The sequence below is a fragment of the Caenorhabditis briggsae genome (genome assembly GCF_000004555.2).
Source record: "Caenorhabditis briggsae complete genome, chrII, whole genome shotgun sequence".
NCBI lineage: Eukaryota > Metazoa > Nematoda > Chromadorea > Rhabditida > Rhabditidae > Caenorhabditis > Caenorhabditis briggsae.
In genome coordinates, this window is record NC_013486.2 from 13,886,518 (window position 1) to 13,902,659 (window position 16,142).

At 39.1% G+C, this 16,142-nt stretch overlaps 4 protein-coding genes across 4 annotated transcripts; all 4 read left to right on the forward strand.

Moving 5' to 3' along the window:
- Positions 1-768: 768 nt before the first annotated feature.
- CBG07843 lies at positions 769-3,877 on the forward strand (the record flags this gene model as incomplete). The annotated part of the gene is made up of 11 exons (XM_045242981.1): positions 769-775; positions 1,354-1,854; positions 1,899-2,046; positions 2,068-2,342; positions 2,394-2,513; positions 2,646-2,831; positions 2,876-2,956; positions 3,001-3,198; positions 3,244-3,510; positions 3,558-3,686; positions 3,732-3,877. 11 exons carry the CDS (start codon positions 769-771, stop codon positions 3,875-3,877), a joined length of 2,058 nt encoding a protein of 685 aa, XP_045093590.1.
- A 1,423-nt stretch (positions 3,878-5,300) lies between these two features.
- On the forward strand, positions 5,301-5,972 carry CBG25711 (the record flags this gene model as incomplete). The annotated part of the gene is made up of 2 exons (XM_045242982.1): positions 5,301-5,317; positions 5,969-5,972. The coding sequence occupies 2 exons, from the start codon at positions 5,301-5,303 to the stop codon at positions 5,970-5,972; spliced, it is 21 nt and encodes a 6-aa protein (XP_045098721.1).
- Positions 5,973-6,012: 40 nt separating this feature from the next.
- Positions 6,013-8,572, forward strand: CBG07844 (the record flags this gene model as incomplete). The annotated part of the gene is made up of 7 exons (XM_045242983.1): positions 6,013-6,040; positions 6,119-6,916; positions 6,982-7,290; positions 7,338-7,460; positions 7,507-8,154; positions 8,211-8,336; positions 8,388-8,572. The coding sequence occupies 7 exons, from the start codon at positions 6,013-6,015 to the stop codon at positions 8,570-8,572; spliced, it is 2,217 nt and encodes a 738-aa protein (XP_045093591.1).
- Positions 8,573-11,099: 2,527 nt separating this feature from the next.
- On the forward strand, positions 11,100-14,413 carry CBG07845 (the record flags this gene model as incomplete). Its single annotated transcript, XM_002631831.1, has 12 exons — positions 11,100-11,133; positions 11,185-11,277; positions 11,320-11,466; positions 11,518-11,622; positions 11,823-11,938; positions 12,764-12,869; positions 12,915-12,992; positions 13,043-13,168; positions 13,607-13,882; positions 13,929-14,042; positions 14,091-14,249; positions 14,316-14,413. The coding sequence occupies 12 exons, from the start codon at positions 11,100-11,102 to the stop codon at positions 14,411-14,413; spliced, it is 1,452 nt and encodes a 483-aa protein (XP_002631877.1).
- Positions 14,414-16,142: the final 1,729 nt, after the last annotated feature.

The window sequence follows — 16,142 nt, forward strand, 5'->3', positions numbered from 1 at the left end:
CCCATTTCTCATCTTCTAAATTAATGTCGGCGTCCTCTCGATATTCCACACTCTTTCCATTTTGAGACCATCATCCAACTAATAACTCCAAAAGAAGAAGAAGAAGCTCGTGTCATGTCGTGTTGGATGTCAATTGGTTTGTCTCTCTGGAATACCTCAGCCGTAATGCACCCATATGGTGGTGTAGTCGTTCACTGCATTCACTCTGTTTTTCCTAAAGTATTGTAGTGCTCATCTGAAGCGTGAGAATATGTGTGTAGAAACTATGAATGCACGGATTTTCGCGGATAATAGTATAGAAGAGTTCTATTAGAGGTTTTACGGTATGTGGAATGTTATATTTCAAACATTTTCTGTAAAAAACATGTATTTTCGAAAAAGTTTTGGGAAGTTTCAAAATTTGCCTAGACTTTCGGTGGGACCAAAAAAAAAATTTTTTTTGGAAAATGTAGAAAATGACTGAAATATGAAATTTCAAATCATTTTGAGTGTAACAAAAAAATTTCAAGTCCTAAAACCTCCAAGGTGTAGAGAAAATCAAGTTTGAAAATTGCCGATTTAACACTGAAAATGGAATTTCTGGCACTGAAACGAAATTTCAGCACTTCAAAGGTCTCGTAAGCAGACTTTGAAAACGGATTTATAGGTTTTCAAACATGCTCTTTCGATCTATGCAAATGGTTTCTGCTGACTCCTACCTTCACTTAAAAGGTTCCCTTGTGAGCCACTTTTTTAACTATTAAATCTAAATTCAAGTGGAAAAAAAACATGCAAGGTGATTTTCAAAAACTTATCACTTCCTTGACAAAGCCTGACTTTCTTTCTGTTTCTTTTTTGTCTTTTGCTGTCCAAACGAATTCCCATACTTTTTTTCTTATATACCTACATTCCCACACTCTATGAAACGATTCCCGGAAAAGCGTAAAAACTGCAAATTGTACGTAAAAATTTTTAGCTGGAAAAAGGGAGAAAGTACAGATTTCAGTCTTTGCGATTCCGTCATGTTTTGTTTTCTGGTCTTGACTACAAGTTTCAAAATGTGAAAATTGTGTTTAGTATTTGATCCGTTTCTGATCTCAGTTGTCACCTCACATTTTTTGGATTTGGCCAAGAATTTTTTGTACCACCCTCTGTTTCCTATTCTTCCATTTATTCGACTCTTCTTCTTTAATTTTCCCAACAATTACCTTTTTTCTTCAGATTAACCACTTAATTCAAGCTGACCAGCGATCAAGAAAGCGATCATTCAGAAAACGACCATTTCGGTCATCAAGGTGAGTATTGTTTTGTAATCGCACTCTGGCTGCCTCCACTTTTTTTTTTCGAAAAACTTGAAAAACCATTTTTTTGCAGGACCTGGTCCTATTGATCATCTCGAGGCCATGAACAATCAAATCGGTCAGAATCATCCATGGAATTTGGAGCAGGAGGAAGAGCCGTACAATCAGTTTTATCGTCCACAACGACCGAGGCAACAGCAACACCAGGCTCAACAGCAACATCAGCAACAAGTGCAACAGGATCCTCAAAATGTACGTAACCACCACAATCAATTTTATCCTGAGGGTCAAGAACAAAATCGGATGAATGATAATGGACGATTGGATCTGCAACATCAACGGGACCGCCGTCTAAAGCTCCATCCACATTATCGTCCATATGTTCAGATACAGGAGAATGGTCAGCAGCAGCATCTAAACCAGCAGTACCAGCAGAGGATTCATGAGCATGGTCAAAGGAATCAGGTTCATCAACGGGACCACCAGCCACAGCTCCATCCACATCATCAGAGACAAGAGAATGGCCAGCACCATGGTCAGAATCTGCAAAACCAACAGCATGTTAATCAGCATGGTCAAATGAATCAGGTGCTTCATCACCAGCAGCAACAAAATCAGTTTCACCAGGAAGGCAACGATTCCAAGAAGTCCAACACCACCAAGTAATTCTTCATCGGAATCAACAACAACACCACCAGGTACATGATCGCATCCAACGTCATCATACAAACCAACAATGGCACCACCACCAACAAAATCAACAACCGCAGCAGCCAATAAATTGTAGGGATATGCATCAGAGTGAGCAGCTTGTTCAAAATCAGAATCATGATCTTCGACAGAATCCGAACCATGATCTTCGACAGAACCAGAATTCTGATCTTCTACAGAATCAGAATCAGCAGCTCTTCCAAAATCAGAATCAAGATCTTCGACAGAATCAGAATCATGAGTTTCGAGAGAATCAGCAACCTGATCGTCAAGCCCAAGGTCAACACCACCGCATGCATATGCCCCACAACAACCAGGTGCATCTCCAGAGGCGCCATGGTCCAATTCCAAGTGAGTCAATTGATTTTTATCTCAATTAGCGAATAGATCAAAAAGTTCCAGCACATCATCATCACCTCAATGCTAATCGTTACAACCCGATTGTTAATGATCAGAACACAAGAGGTCGGCCAACGGCAGTTGAGCAGAACCGCCGGGAACAAGAATTGGGAGCTATGAATGGTTAGTTTTGGATTTTCAGAAAATTTGAATTTGGGCCCTTTTTCAGAAATACCACATCTTCAGAATGGTGATCCTTTCTACAACGGCGGGATTCATTTTCAAGGTAGATAGCTAACTTTTTGGATTCTTCAGAGTTTATTGATTTTTCAAGGAACCAATGGGGTGATCCGATGCTCGGGCAGTTCAACCAGGAATTACCAGAAGCTTCTCGTCAAGTTGGAAATCCACCAATCCACTTGAATGGTCCAGCAGTTGCCCAGATGCAACAAAGTCTAATCCCAGTTCCTCAAGATCCGATGGTCAATCCTCAGCCTCTTAGTAAGCCTTTTTTCGTACTAAAAATTGACTACAGATATTTGCAGATCCAGAAATTAAAAGATTGAGGGAGGAAAACAGACAGCTGACAGATAGAATCGTTGCTCTTCACGATCTGCACCCGATTTGTGAGTTTACGACAAATGTATTCGCGAATGAGATTCATTTACAGCCCAAGAAGATCTTGCTCTTCTTCAAAAGGAGTTAGGAGAATTGAAAGGAGCCAAAACTCGTCTGGAAACCGAAAATTTGGCGCAGAAGCAGGATCTGGAGAGGGTGACAAATTTGTCGTGCAAAACGGGTCAAGAGAACACAGCGTTGAAATCTAGGAATGTATATTTGGTGATGAGAGTGAAAGTTCTTGAAGGAGGTGAGCTTGAATTTCTCTGGAAAGATGAAAAATTACGAATTCTAGAATTGGCTAAAAGTCATGGACGCCAATCGTCCGCAGCTCCTATTCCAGCCGTCGACCTATCTGACGGAACTACCAGCATCAAAAAAGAGATTGTAGAAGATCATGACGACATCCGACCAGACCATGAAGTCAGAGTGGTGGCTATGGTCAAGAGCAAGAAGAAGGCAATCAAAAGAGAGGTAATAGAAATGCCAAAAACTGCAAAAGAGGCCGTGGAACGGTATGAGGAAATGTTCGAAGGCAAGATAATCATCTCCGAGCGATTTGGTGAGTTTTCTGGCACAAACGTCCGGATTTTTTCCTCTAATTTTCAGACATCCGATGCTTCTTGTTTGACAAAACCGAGCCGGGTGAAGAAAAAAATGGAAAATGGGTGCCGCGAAAAGTTTTGAAGGCGTGCCAGCTCAGAAACTTCTATCAGCACTTCCGGCCGAAAAGAGAAAGTGAGTTTTATATTTCTGGGAAGTTTATATTTTAAAGATTTTCAGATCCAGAATGGAAAGAAGTGAAAAACGATGCGAAGGTTGAAGAGAGGTGGAGGAAGAGATGGATGGCGGTGAGGGAGGAGCAAATTGCTCAGTACCATGCTGGACTAATCTTCTTTAATGATGATTATAAGAATTTGAATTTGTAAATGAGATTTTTTCGATTGTATATGTCTATATAAGATATCTAAAGGGTTTTCTTTGTAGTTCGTCAGATTTTTCTCTTGTTCAGTTTCCCCGAATTCTCAAATATCATGCCTCTTTTTCCGCTTCTTCCCATTGATTCTTATGTATCTTCGATTTTTTGGATGCTTTGACATAAATGTTTCAAATTAACTTCAGAATACAGTACTCCTTTTGAGATTGGAGAAAATATTCAACTAGAGATCTGGATGCCAAAACTTCTAAATTAATTTTTGAGATTCTGAATTCCGTTTTCTAAAAATCCAGGAAAAATGCCTGAAAATGAAAGTGAGATTCCTGAAAACGCAATATTTCGTTAATTAGTGTTAATTAGAATTTCAATTAAATACTTATAATTGAAATTGCGAAAACTTCTCTTTGTTGATTTTTTTTGGGTTTTTTTTCACCAAAAAATGTTCTCGAAGCATTTTTTTTGTTCATCCAGAAACACACATCTAATGCATTTTTGTTTTGATTTCACAACAAAATCTTGGTTTCTTTCTTTTCTTTTCGTTTCATTTTTTTGTAGATTGCAAAATCAGCAGGTTGTTTTTTTCAGATTTCAAAGTCTTTTTTAGTTTTTCTGGAGTTTGTGTTTAAATAAAACGTTGTATGCCCTCTTTCTCCCCTTGCCCAACTTGCAAAGCTGTAATTACCGTAAAACCTCTAATAGAACGACACCCGGATCGTCCACTTTGAGCCTATATATCTCACTTCTTTTGAAAGATATCAAAAAGTTGTTAACTAGTAAAATGTTTATCAGGATATCAGCAACATTTTATTAGTTAGCCACTTTTTGATATCTTTCACAGAAAATGAGATATATAGGCTCAAAGTGGACGATCCGGGTGTCGTTCTATTAGAGGTTTTACGGTAATACTTTACTTTTTCTAATTTTCCTTTTCCGAGTATTTCAAAATTACACGATATAAAAAGATTGCCTAACCCACACATTATTTTCTCTTTTTAGAAAATCCCATAAGACATTATTGGATGCCGTTTTTTTCCATAGTTACACCCTTGGATACAAACATAACTTTTGGCTTTTTAACTTTTTTAATGTTTGATTTTACGATTCTGAAAAATTTTGGGAAGAATGGTACGTTGTACTACTAGAGTGGAACTCAATTATTCGTCGTTTTTTGTACAATTTCTTTCTGTAGAACCTCTAATAAAGGGCCCCAAAATGTCAAGTTCGAGCTCAATTACCTCGGCAATGTATCAAACATGTGTCAACTAAAAACACACTTCTGATATCATGATGCACAATTTATCAGTTGACAAAATTTTTCAAACTTCGACAGAAACCGAGATAAATTGGCTCAAAGTTGAGAGTTATAGTCGCTAACTTGGCTCGGTGCCAAAGTTCAAATGAAGTCCCCTTCCGAGATGCCATGTGTTGGTGTGTGTGTGTGTCTCCAGCACTATGCGATGGTATTTTCTATCATGTCCCCTCTATACTTGTTCCTTTCCATCCTGCGTGTCCATTCTTGCCTCTGTATTTCATCTCCTATCCGTGTGGGCTTGGTACACTGGCTCCTCCCCATTTTCTCGCTTGTGTAATGATCATCATTCCAAATGTATCACTTCCAACACAGAAGGCCTGACTCTATTTCTGTTTCTTCTATTTTCCCTGCCTTTTGCTCTCTAACCAAATTCCCATATTACCATTCCAAATCTGCTTCTCCTTCCCGTTCCATCCGAATTCTCGCACTGTTTTTTTACCACACGATACCCAAAAAGCGTATAAACTGCAAATTTTGCGTATTGCCAACGCGTCTTCAATTTTAGACTGAAAAAAGGAGAACAGTTCGAAATTAATGAGGATCAGCTATCTCCTAGTCTCCTAATCTTAACTACAAGTTTCTAAAATTAAAAATTGTGTTTAGCATTTGATCCAGTTCTGATTCCAGCCTGCATGTCTATGTTTTTACGTTATCATCACATTTTTTTCTACTTTTTCCAGGATTTTAAATCCTAACCTCATGCTTCTGGACTCTCACTTTCCTTTGACTTTTTTTCTATTCTTTAATTCTCCCAACGAGTCCCTTTTTTAGCTAAACCAGTTTCAAATCGTTTCATTTCAACTCAAGTTGAAGCCATGAACAACCAACATGACCATCATCAAGGTGATTCTTCTTTTGTAGTCTAGCTGTTTCTACTTTTTCCCCTATTTCAAAAATTGAAATTCTTTTTTTTTTTTGCAGGTATTGGTCCTATTGACCACCCCGAGGCCATGAACAACCTGCTGGATCAGAATCGTCCGTGGAATTTGGAGAATGAGGAAGAGCCCTACAATCGATTCCATCCAAATCCACAAAGACAACAACAACATCAGCATCAGATGCAACAAGATCCTCGATATGATCTATCTCACCACAATCAATTTTATCCTGATATTCGAAGAGAACAAAATCAGATGGATAATCAAAATCATGGGCAGCAGCTTCCAAATAATGACAAAGTGGATCAGCAACGAGACCACCAGAACAACCAAATCCAACAGCAGCAAAACCGCATTTTTCCACATTTTCAGCTGCAGGAGAACGGACAGCAGCACCTGAACCATCAGAACCAACAGAGGATTTACGAGCATGGTCAAATGAATCAGATGCATCAACGGGATCAACAGCCACAGCTACAACTTCAGCACAATGGCGAGCAGCAGCATCTCAATCAACATCAGATTCATCGGCATGGTCGAATGAATCAAATGCACCCTCACCAGCTACATCCACATTTTGTGAATCAACAAGGACCACAGAACCAGCCACACCCGCACCCAGCTTCTCAGAAGGGACGTCAGCTGAACCAGCAGCATCGGAACCTGCAGCACCATGCTCGTCCCAATCGCCACCATCAGCAGTCGATCCAAATCCATCAAACTCCAGCTCTTCTGCCAAACCAATGGAACCATAACCAGCAGTTGCAACAGTGGAATAAACATCACATGCTTCATCCGCACTTTCAGCACCTCAACTTCCAGCAACAGCCTCCAGGACACGGTGAGTTCTAGAACATTTTTAGCTAATTTTAATTTGATACTAAGTCTAAAACTCACTGATTGTAGGGCATCATCAAGTTCAACGGAATGCCAATCGGTACAATCCCATATTCAATGATCAAGCGAGAAGAGGACGTCCGGAAGGAGCAGCAATGGGACTTCAAAATGGCTTTGTGGATCATCAAAGCGCTCATCAGATGTCAAGGCAGACCACTCCGGGTCCGATGTCGATGCTCCATGCTCCAGTTCCACAGGATCCGATTCCTGAAGGTGAGACACATACGGTTTATTTAAAAAAAACGGTATTTTCAGTTGAACTTCAGCATCAGCATGGTCCAGTTGAGCCAGAGAAAGCCGAAGAGCACAAAGCTCTTGGTGAGTTTTGGAAGTTACTATGTTTTTTTTAATTTGAATACTTACAGAGCTGGTAGCTGCAAGGCAGAGAGAGGAGATCAAGTTGCTGACTGATGCCAACATGAAGCTCCGTCTAGAAGTGGAGACTATCAACACTCGCAGGAATGAAGAGAGGATGGAGTTCCAGAGAAGTGAGAGCTGAAAAAAGTTTGATTCAATTGTAGTTAATTTTTTTAGAGATTGAGAAAAAAGACGGCGAAATCGAAGAATTGAAATCGGTCGCATTCGAGACTGGGCAAAAGAATCAGCGGCTGGAGATTCAGAACAAGGAGTTTGAGCAGAGGCTCAGAAGATTTGAAGAGGGTAAGTTCCATATTTACACAAAAAAAAACTTACGAATTTCTTCTTCAGGAGTCAACCAACCGATGTCTTTGGGATTCCATCAGTCAGCGTCATCAGGATTCCACCAGCCCTTGCCTTCTGCATTCAACCTGCCTGCGTCGTCAGGGTTTATCCAGCCGACGTTTTCCGGCTTCAACCAACCGACGGATTCTGGATTCCATCAGCCGACGTCATCAGGTTTCAACAATCCGACGTCTTCAGGATCCCATCAGCCGACGTTGTGGTCAGCAGCCGCTCCAGCTCCGATGACTTCTGCAGGTCCCAAGATTCGGCCGATGAAGATCAAGAAAGAGCCTTCTGATGAGTCCTATCGGGACATGATCGTCGACGAATCCGAAGTCAAGGTGCAGAAAATTGTGCGCCAGCCAAAAAGAAGGATCCCCACTACTGTCCAGATGCGGGAACTCCCGAAGACCGGATCCGAAGCTCTTCATCGGTGGGAGCAGGAGTTCAAGAACAAAGAGGTTCTTCCAGCTCGCTTCAGTGAGTTTTTTAAACAATTTTTTTCTGAAATTATTATCATTTTTTTGAATATTCAGAGATCCAGAAGTTCCTATTCGATCCCAGCACAGTCAGAGTGGATGACAATAAATGGGATCCCCAGGTGGTCACAAAGGCTACGAATCCAAGGATGTTCTTTTTGAACCAAGTGGTCCATGGATGCGGTGAGTTCTACTCCATTTTTCTAAGAAAATATGCTCATTTTTGATTTTCAGGAGAAATCGGAGGATGGGATGCTGTGAAATCATCAAAGGAGCGGAAGGACAGATGGGATGCGCGTTGGACCATGCTGAGAGATGAGCAGCATCTACAGTATGCTGCTGGTCTAATTTTTTTCAAAGGGGATTACGAGTTTTTGAATCAATCCCGGAATCAGAATTCAGAAACCCCGAGTTGTTGATCTCACCTTTTTTCTATTGTCCCACCGCATCCTCACTCTTCTTATCCCCACTTGTCCGAAATTCCATGTGTCCCAAATCCTCTGATCCCGAGATTCTTCAAATTAGTTTTCATTTCTTGTGTCTTTTTGTCTTCTGATTCCATAATTCCGATTCTCTGTCTTGACTTTGATATGTCGTTTTGATGTCAGGTTCACTTCTTGCTTCCACAATTTCTCTGAAACACTATTCCTCGAATATATGTAAATCTGAAAAATATTGATTTTAATAAATTATATGACTTACTTTACGCTTTCTTTATAGATTTTCAGGACAATTTAAAACCAATGACAGCATCAAATCTGCAACTTTTCAGATTTTCATACCAAATAAAAAAAGTGAGTAGCGTTGTTCGAGTTTGAAAATACGTGAGCTCGCACGTCCAATGGGGCGCACTTGCATCGATTCCCGAACACGCGACGCGTCGTGAGCGCGTCACACACACAATATGTATCAGTCGCCTGTCAGAAAACGTGTAGTAACGAGGAGAGAACAGAGAAAGGGTACGACCCAGTTCTTTTCGTGCATAGATGCAAAAAATGGGACCGATGTGAGAAGACAGTGGAGACGAGTATGGGGCAAAGGGTGGAGAACGTAAAGTGGGATGTGTGAAAGAGGGCGGGAGTAGAACTTGGAGATGATTGATACCGTAAATGCAAAAAAATGGAAGCCTACCCCCTACTTTCAAAATAAGGAAAATATGGCAACGGCTATAACTCCTTATAATTAGAAAAATATGCTTAAATTCGTTATTTGATGCTTCGATGAACGCTGAAAGTACCGTAGACATTATGATTAAAGGGGGACTCCGACCAAAAATTTTTTTGCATTAAAATGTGTTAAAAGTTATCTGTTCTTCAAATATTATTGCGAAAAAATTCAAAGAAAATCCGAAATCCCCGAAAAACGGCGTTTAAAAGGAAAAAAATTCAAAAAAAAAGTGCCGCCGGGGGACGAGGATTTTCAGTGAGAAACCTAGGCCACGGCACCTGACAGCCTTTTTTTAAGTCGCCGACAGTGGTTTTTTACGTTTTTTACCTGCCGGACATGAAAACCGAAAAAAATCCGGAAAATTTGCCACGTAGGAAAGGCGCCCGCTGCCGTGGCCTAGGTTTCTCACTGAAAATCCTCGTCCCCTGGCGGCACCTTTTTTTGAATTTTCTTCCTTTTCAACGCCGTTTTTCGGGGATTTCGGATTTTTTTCGAATTTTTTCGCAATAATATTCTGAAAATAGATAAGTTTTAACACATTTTAATGCAATAAAAATTTTTGGTCGGAGTCCCCCTTTAAATAATCGAACTAATTTTCAACATTAAGTTCATATCTCATTTCATTTCCTCGAAAATATATCAGGAATCTGTCAACTGATAATATCACAAAAATTTTATCAGTTGACATATCTTTGATATCTTGCATGGCAATTGGGATAGTTGAGCTCAAACTAGACAGCGTGGCGTCCCAGGTTTTACCGTATTTTACCTGGAAAAAATGTTGAGAAAACTGTTTATAGGTTCCCTATGAGAGGTTCCCAACCCATTTTTTTTGAAAATTGATTTTTTTTTGATTTGTTAACGATTTGGGATGATGTGTCAAAAATTGGCAAGTGGGTTTCGGAAAAAGGAACTCAAAAATAATTTAGATGCCTTATTTCTTAGTGTACATAAATACGGAATTCTTATGGTAAACAACCTTGAAAATAGTTTCTGAAAGACGCAAGCCGCCATTGTATGTTTTGATTCGGACGACAAGGCTTTCATAATACCGGAAAAACAATTTCTTTTGGAAAAAAATAACTCATTTGAATTCAAGTTTTTGAAGCTTGCTGATTTTTAAACTTCATTCCGTGAATAGTCTAATAGAGGCTTTCTTTAGGTTCAGTTATCTTGGTTCTTTTCAAAGTTATCGAAAACTATTTAACTGATAAAACATTTAACAAAATTTCACCAACATTTTATCAGTTGCCAGATTTTCGATATCTTGCATAAGAACCAAGAAAACGTAGCGCAAACTTGTCAGGGTTCTTCTATTACAGGTTCTACATTAATAATCGATAATTTTTCTAGTTTATTCCTTCTGTTACTTGTACACATATAAACACCCAATGATCCTCCCTTTGACCCTTTCTAATTCCGTCTGTTTTGATGACCCACTTGCTCAGATGACCTCCATGCATGCGCAACACACACTGCTCATCCGTTTTTTTGTCAAGTCGAGGATAGATATCCGTAGTAGCAGAAGGTGTACAATTCATTTCTGGGGCAACAGTCAACAACTCTTCTCAGAAAAGTTGGTATTTAAAAAATTGAATATCCAATATTTGCTTTGTCTTTTCACTTTTTCCCGCATTAAAACGCCTCCTCTGATTGTGATCCTATGCAATTAAATGAGAAATTTTCTTTTTTTTTAAATTCACTTTTATTCATTTAATTCTTCATCTTCTTCTTAACCAAGTTCAATTTACAGTCTTTACAGTCATTCAAAGAACAACAATGACACCAAGAATTCTCCGCCGTGCTCCATCTGGTTAGTTTTGTCCATTTTCATGTACCGTATCCGTTTGAAACACTTTTTTAGAATCGACACTTCATAAAAAGAACATGGAGCTTCGTCAGGATAAGCTGGCTCTTCAGGAGCAAATCCGAGTGCTTGAGAAAGAGGCAGCGAATCGTAAGATCTGAAGTCGTTACTGTTTTACAATGGATTTTTCAGGTATCGATTGGTTGGAGAGAAAGTATGATGACCTCGCTTTGGAATATCAAAATCAGGCGGAGTCATTGCAAAGAAAAGATAAGGAGCTTGAGGAAAGAGATATGCTAATCGAAAGACTACTTCGGGAGAAGGGCCAGAGCAAAAATGGTCGGTTTTAGTTTTAATTACCTTAGAAGAGACTCTTCTGTTAGATTTCAGGACACCTGTCTCCTTCCATTCCCAACGGTGCCTTCCCAACTTTCGAAGATGCCGTCAAGTACGTCAAGGTCCGTTTCCCGCTGCCACAGATCGAGAAAGTTGACGGTATGCTCAAAATTAGTCAAAAAATTTTAAATAACTAGATTTCAGATCTGGATCGCTATCTTTTCAATGTGAATGATGAGAAAAGAGTCATCCACAGTTGAAAATTAGAGTGAACAGTGGTTATCACCTATATCTGCATGCGCATAGAGAAGAAGGTTATTGAGAGATTTGAAGTAAAAATGAAGATAAATAAATTCTAGGAAAAGCATGGGAAGATATTGATAAGGACGAAAAATTTGAATGGCGGATGAGATGCAAGCAAATCGCCAGAATTCAAAGAGCTCAAGTCGAAGCGGGACTCATCTACCACTCAGAAGTGAAGAATTGAAAGTTTTGCGTGTTTCCTGTAAAAATATTATTGTCTCATTCGTCGTTGAGAGGTGAAACTGTAATACCTTTCATATCTCATATTATACCGTACAACCTTTAATCGAAGCTCCCCCACACTGTCAAGTTTGAAGTCATTATCTCATTTGCTATGCAAGATATCACAAATTTGTAAAAAAAATCCTTCAAATTTTGAATAACTTCTTTTTATTGTTTTTCGGATCACTTTGTTCTTTAAACAAGTTTCGATTATCTTTGAATCCTTCTTCTATCATCTTTACCTATTTATTTTTTTATTCAAACCTTCTTGTTAGTAATGACTCATCATCTAATCATTACCCTATTCTACCATCTCTATGAGCTCCTCTCTGTTCTTGGTGTTTCGCTTTTCGAAATGTATGGTTTTGTCTGTCGTCTCTCTATCTTTTTTATGCGTCCCTCTACTTCTCTGACCTGTATGCCTGGGAACATAGCTTCTAGACACTGTTGCGTTATGAGACCGGTGGTACGCGCCACCCCTTTCTGTCCTCTTTTCTCTACTTCTCTCTCACCTTTTTGTTATGACGCGAGGCCCCCTGTTAGCTACCCATTTTGGCCTAACTTTCTGTATTTGTTCTTTTTTAAAACAAAAAAAAATTGGGAACATAGGGTTTTTGATAGCCTTCTTTTTGATTTCGAAATTTCATTTTTTTGTGTGGACCCCATTTATCCAGTGATTCATGTTATGCAAATTGTGTTGTTAGTTTTCCATAGTATTCTCCCCACTTTTTATTATTTGTTACCGTACTATTGACCAGCCATCTGTCTTTTTCAGTTTCAATACTTCAACATGATCAACCAACGCGTAAACCTTCCAAATGGCGGAGCTCGTCGTCTCCCGCATGTTCAACGAGTTGCTCCGACGGCATCCCACCCTCCAAGTAAGTTGCATTTATTGCCCCTTTTTTCAAATCCAATGTTTTTAGTGGTCTATAAAATTCATCCGGATCAAGTGTGGCCAACATTGAAAGCCGAGAATCGGAAGAACCGAGAACTTCAAAATAGTGAGTGTCAAAATTTTTGCAAAAATCAATTGTAGAAAACCTTGTTTCAGAGGTCACAGAACTTCAACAGAATCTTGACCATTTCGAAATGAAGGCTTCGAATGCCACAAAGCAGCTCGAAGAGGCCGAGAAACGAAACCGTGAGCTTCAAGGAGAGCTTCAGCAGTGGAGAAGTGGTGAGTTCAGCCCTAACTTTTAACTTTGAGCCGAATTATCTCGGTTCCTGTCAACTATATGGAAAAGTTGTCAACTGATAAATTACCGTAAAACCTCTAATAGAACGACACCCGGATCGTCCACTTTGAGCCTATATATCTCACTTCTTTTGAAAGATATCAAAAAGTAGTTAACTAGTAAAATGTTTATCAGGATATCAGCAACATTTTATTAGTTAGCCACTTTTTGATATCTTTCACAGAAAATGAGATATATAGGCTCAAAGTGGACGATCCGGGTGTCGTTCTATTAGAGGTTTTACGGTATTTAGCATAATATCACCAACATTTTATCTGTTAACACATTTTTAATATCTTGCACGGGAGCTAAGAAACATTAGCTCAAACTTAAGATTGTAGGACCCTTCTATTACAGGTTTTATTGTAATTGAGTTTTAGGAGCGATCAAGCTTGCTTGCCACTGCGATGGAGTAGATCTTAACGTCTTCGAAGATTTCGAGATGTTCGAGGAGGAAAGGACGGAGGAGCAAGATCATTCTGAGATCCCGTTCAATGCTTCTGACCAGGATAATGCTCAAATCGATCATTTTAACGGAGACAGATTCAATGCTCCAAATGAATCCGTCATGCAACCGCCCATCTATTTGAGCTTTCAAGATGCCGTCAGAATCGCTAGAGAGGAATTTCCAACGCCCTTCATTGCAGAATGTCGTGGTAAAACTAAATTTGAATACTCGAAACGATTTCATAACTTTTTCAGATCTGTCGGTGTACCTCTTCAACGAGAATGGCCCGGAGGAATTGCCCCAATCCAAGAAGCCCCTCAACAGTGCTTATAATTTTTACCGCGTGCAATCTGCCCACAGTAGACAAAGTAAGAATGTTGAAATTGAGAGAAATCTAGCTAAAACTACATTTGCAGTTGAGTGGAAGAAGTTGACGGAAGAGGAGATGAGAGGTTGGATAGAGAAGTTCAATTTGGTTCGTATGGCGCAAGTGGCACAATGCCGAGCAAATTTAATTGTTTACGAGCCATCGGTGAACCAAAAAAAGAAGATGAAGAAGTTGGGATGCAGTAGCGGTCAATAATATGTATATTCAAAAACGCATTTTTCAGTTGATTTTTGGTCATTCTGACTATTTTCAGGAGCCTGGAGCTCGGGTGTCAAGTTTCCATGCCTTTTGAAAATTATGAAGGGTGTAAAACATGATAGATTGAAAATTTTGTGTTTACAGCATTTTTAGAAAATTATTTTTTTCCGATTTCTGAAAGACACCCCTTTCTACTCGCTTTTCTATTGAATACATGAAAAACAGGTGTCGTTCAGAAATCTGCAAATATGTAGCTGAAAAACTAGGAATTTTCAAAAAATTCTATGAATGTAAAGTTTTCCATCTAGGTCTGTTTTATAACCTTCAAAATTTTCAAACTGATCGGAAACTTCACAGCCGAGACTCCTGAAAATGGTCAAAATCAAATGAAAAACACGTTTTTGTATATCTTATTTCTGTATAAGTTTATCTAACATAATCTGATTTTTTTAATGTTTTCGTTCTCTAAATATGTTTTCAAATAAAAATTTTATTGAAACAAATTTTTTTATTTGAAACATCAGAAAAATAACAAACTTCAATACTTATTCCAAAATTACAGAAAGTCAAAGTTTGGTAGAATATTGAACTGAATTGGAATCACAATTTGAAACAACAAAAAATAACAAACTTCAATACATATTTCAAAATGAAAAAAAAAAAACTCAATTTTTCTTCGGGAGCATGATTTTTGCCATTGGTTGCTTCAACCAAGCCGAGAAGAAGGTGACCAACGGGTGATGAAGGATGTCGGAAACCGATCCTTCTGCGAACAGCTTTCTGATATTTCTTATTACTAAAGAATAATGGGATAATGTACCTACCGCAGCTCCTCCCTTTGAGATGAATTTGAATTTTCGATGACCTTCACTCCGTTGTTTTGAAGAATATTGAGGCTGAAAAAATTAAATTATTTTTGTAGAAAGATTTTCAAAAACTCACATCATCAGCAAATCCTTCACATCCAAATTTCTTTTTGTGTCTCCTTGACGGTCACTATTGGAGTCCAAAAACTCGACAAGACAAGTCTTCATTTCCCCAAGAAGCTCAGTCACTGATTCCGGAGAGGTACTCATCAGGAAAAGATCAAAGCTGCAAAATGAGAGACGCTGTTCAGTATGTCTGGGAGGAACATACAAAAGAGGAGCGCTTGGAAAAAAAATTATGGCGCAAGGAAATAACGTGAGAACAACAGAGACGCAGAGAGGGAGACAGGCAGACAGGCAGCGAATGGTATTTAGCTGATTGTGAAACAAATGAATCGTGTTTTTCTATATTTTTGTGGTAGTTTGTGGAAATGTCCTAGAAAACACACTAGGCTAATATCAGGCCATTTGTAGCTCATTTACCATGGTGGCCTAGAAAACTCAAAATGCAAAAGTTAGGCCACCACGTTAAAATGACATAGAAAACACACCAAATGAATATCATGCCATTTCTAGGCGAATTACCATGGTGGCCTAGAAAACTCAACTTGCAATAGTTCAGCCACTATGTTAATAGGGCGTGGAAAACACATCAGGTGCATGTCAGACTATTTCTGGACAATCAACCACAGTGGCCTAGAAAACTCCACTTGCCACAGTTAGGCCACCATGTTGAAATGAACTAGAAAACACGTCTGTTAATATCTGGCCATTTCTAGGCTATTCGCCGTCATGGCCTAGAAAAATAATGTTGAGAAAGTTAGGCCATCATGTTGAGTTTCTCAGTAAACACACCTGGCGAATATCAAGCCATTTCTAGGCCATTTAACATAATGGCATAGAAAATTCAACTTGCAAAAGTTAGGCCACCATGTCAAAACGGCCTAGAAAACACATGAATTTCCTAAAGTTGTTCAAATGTAACGAAAATCATCTGGAAATGCCAAGAATCTGAA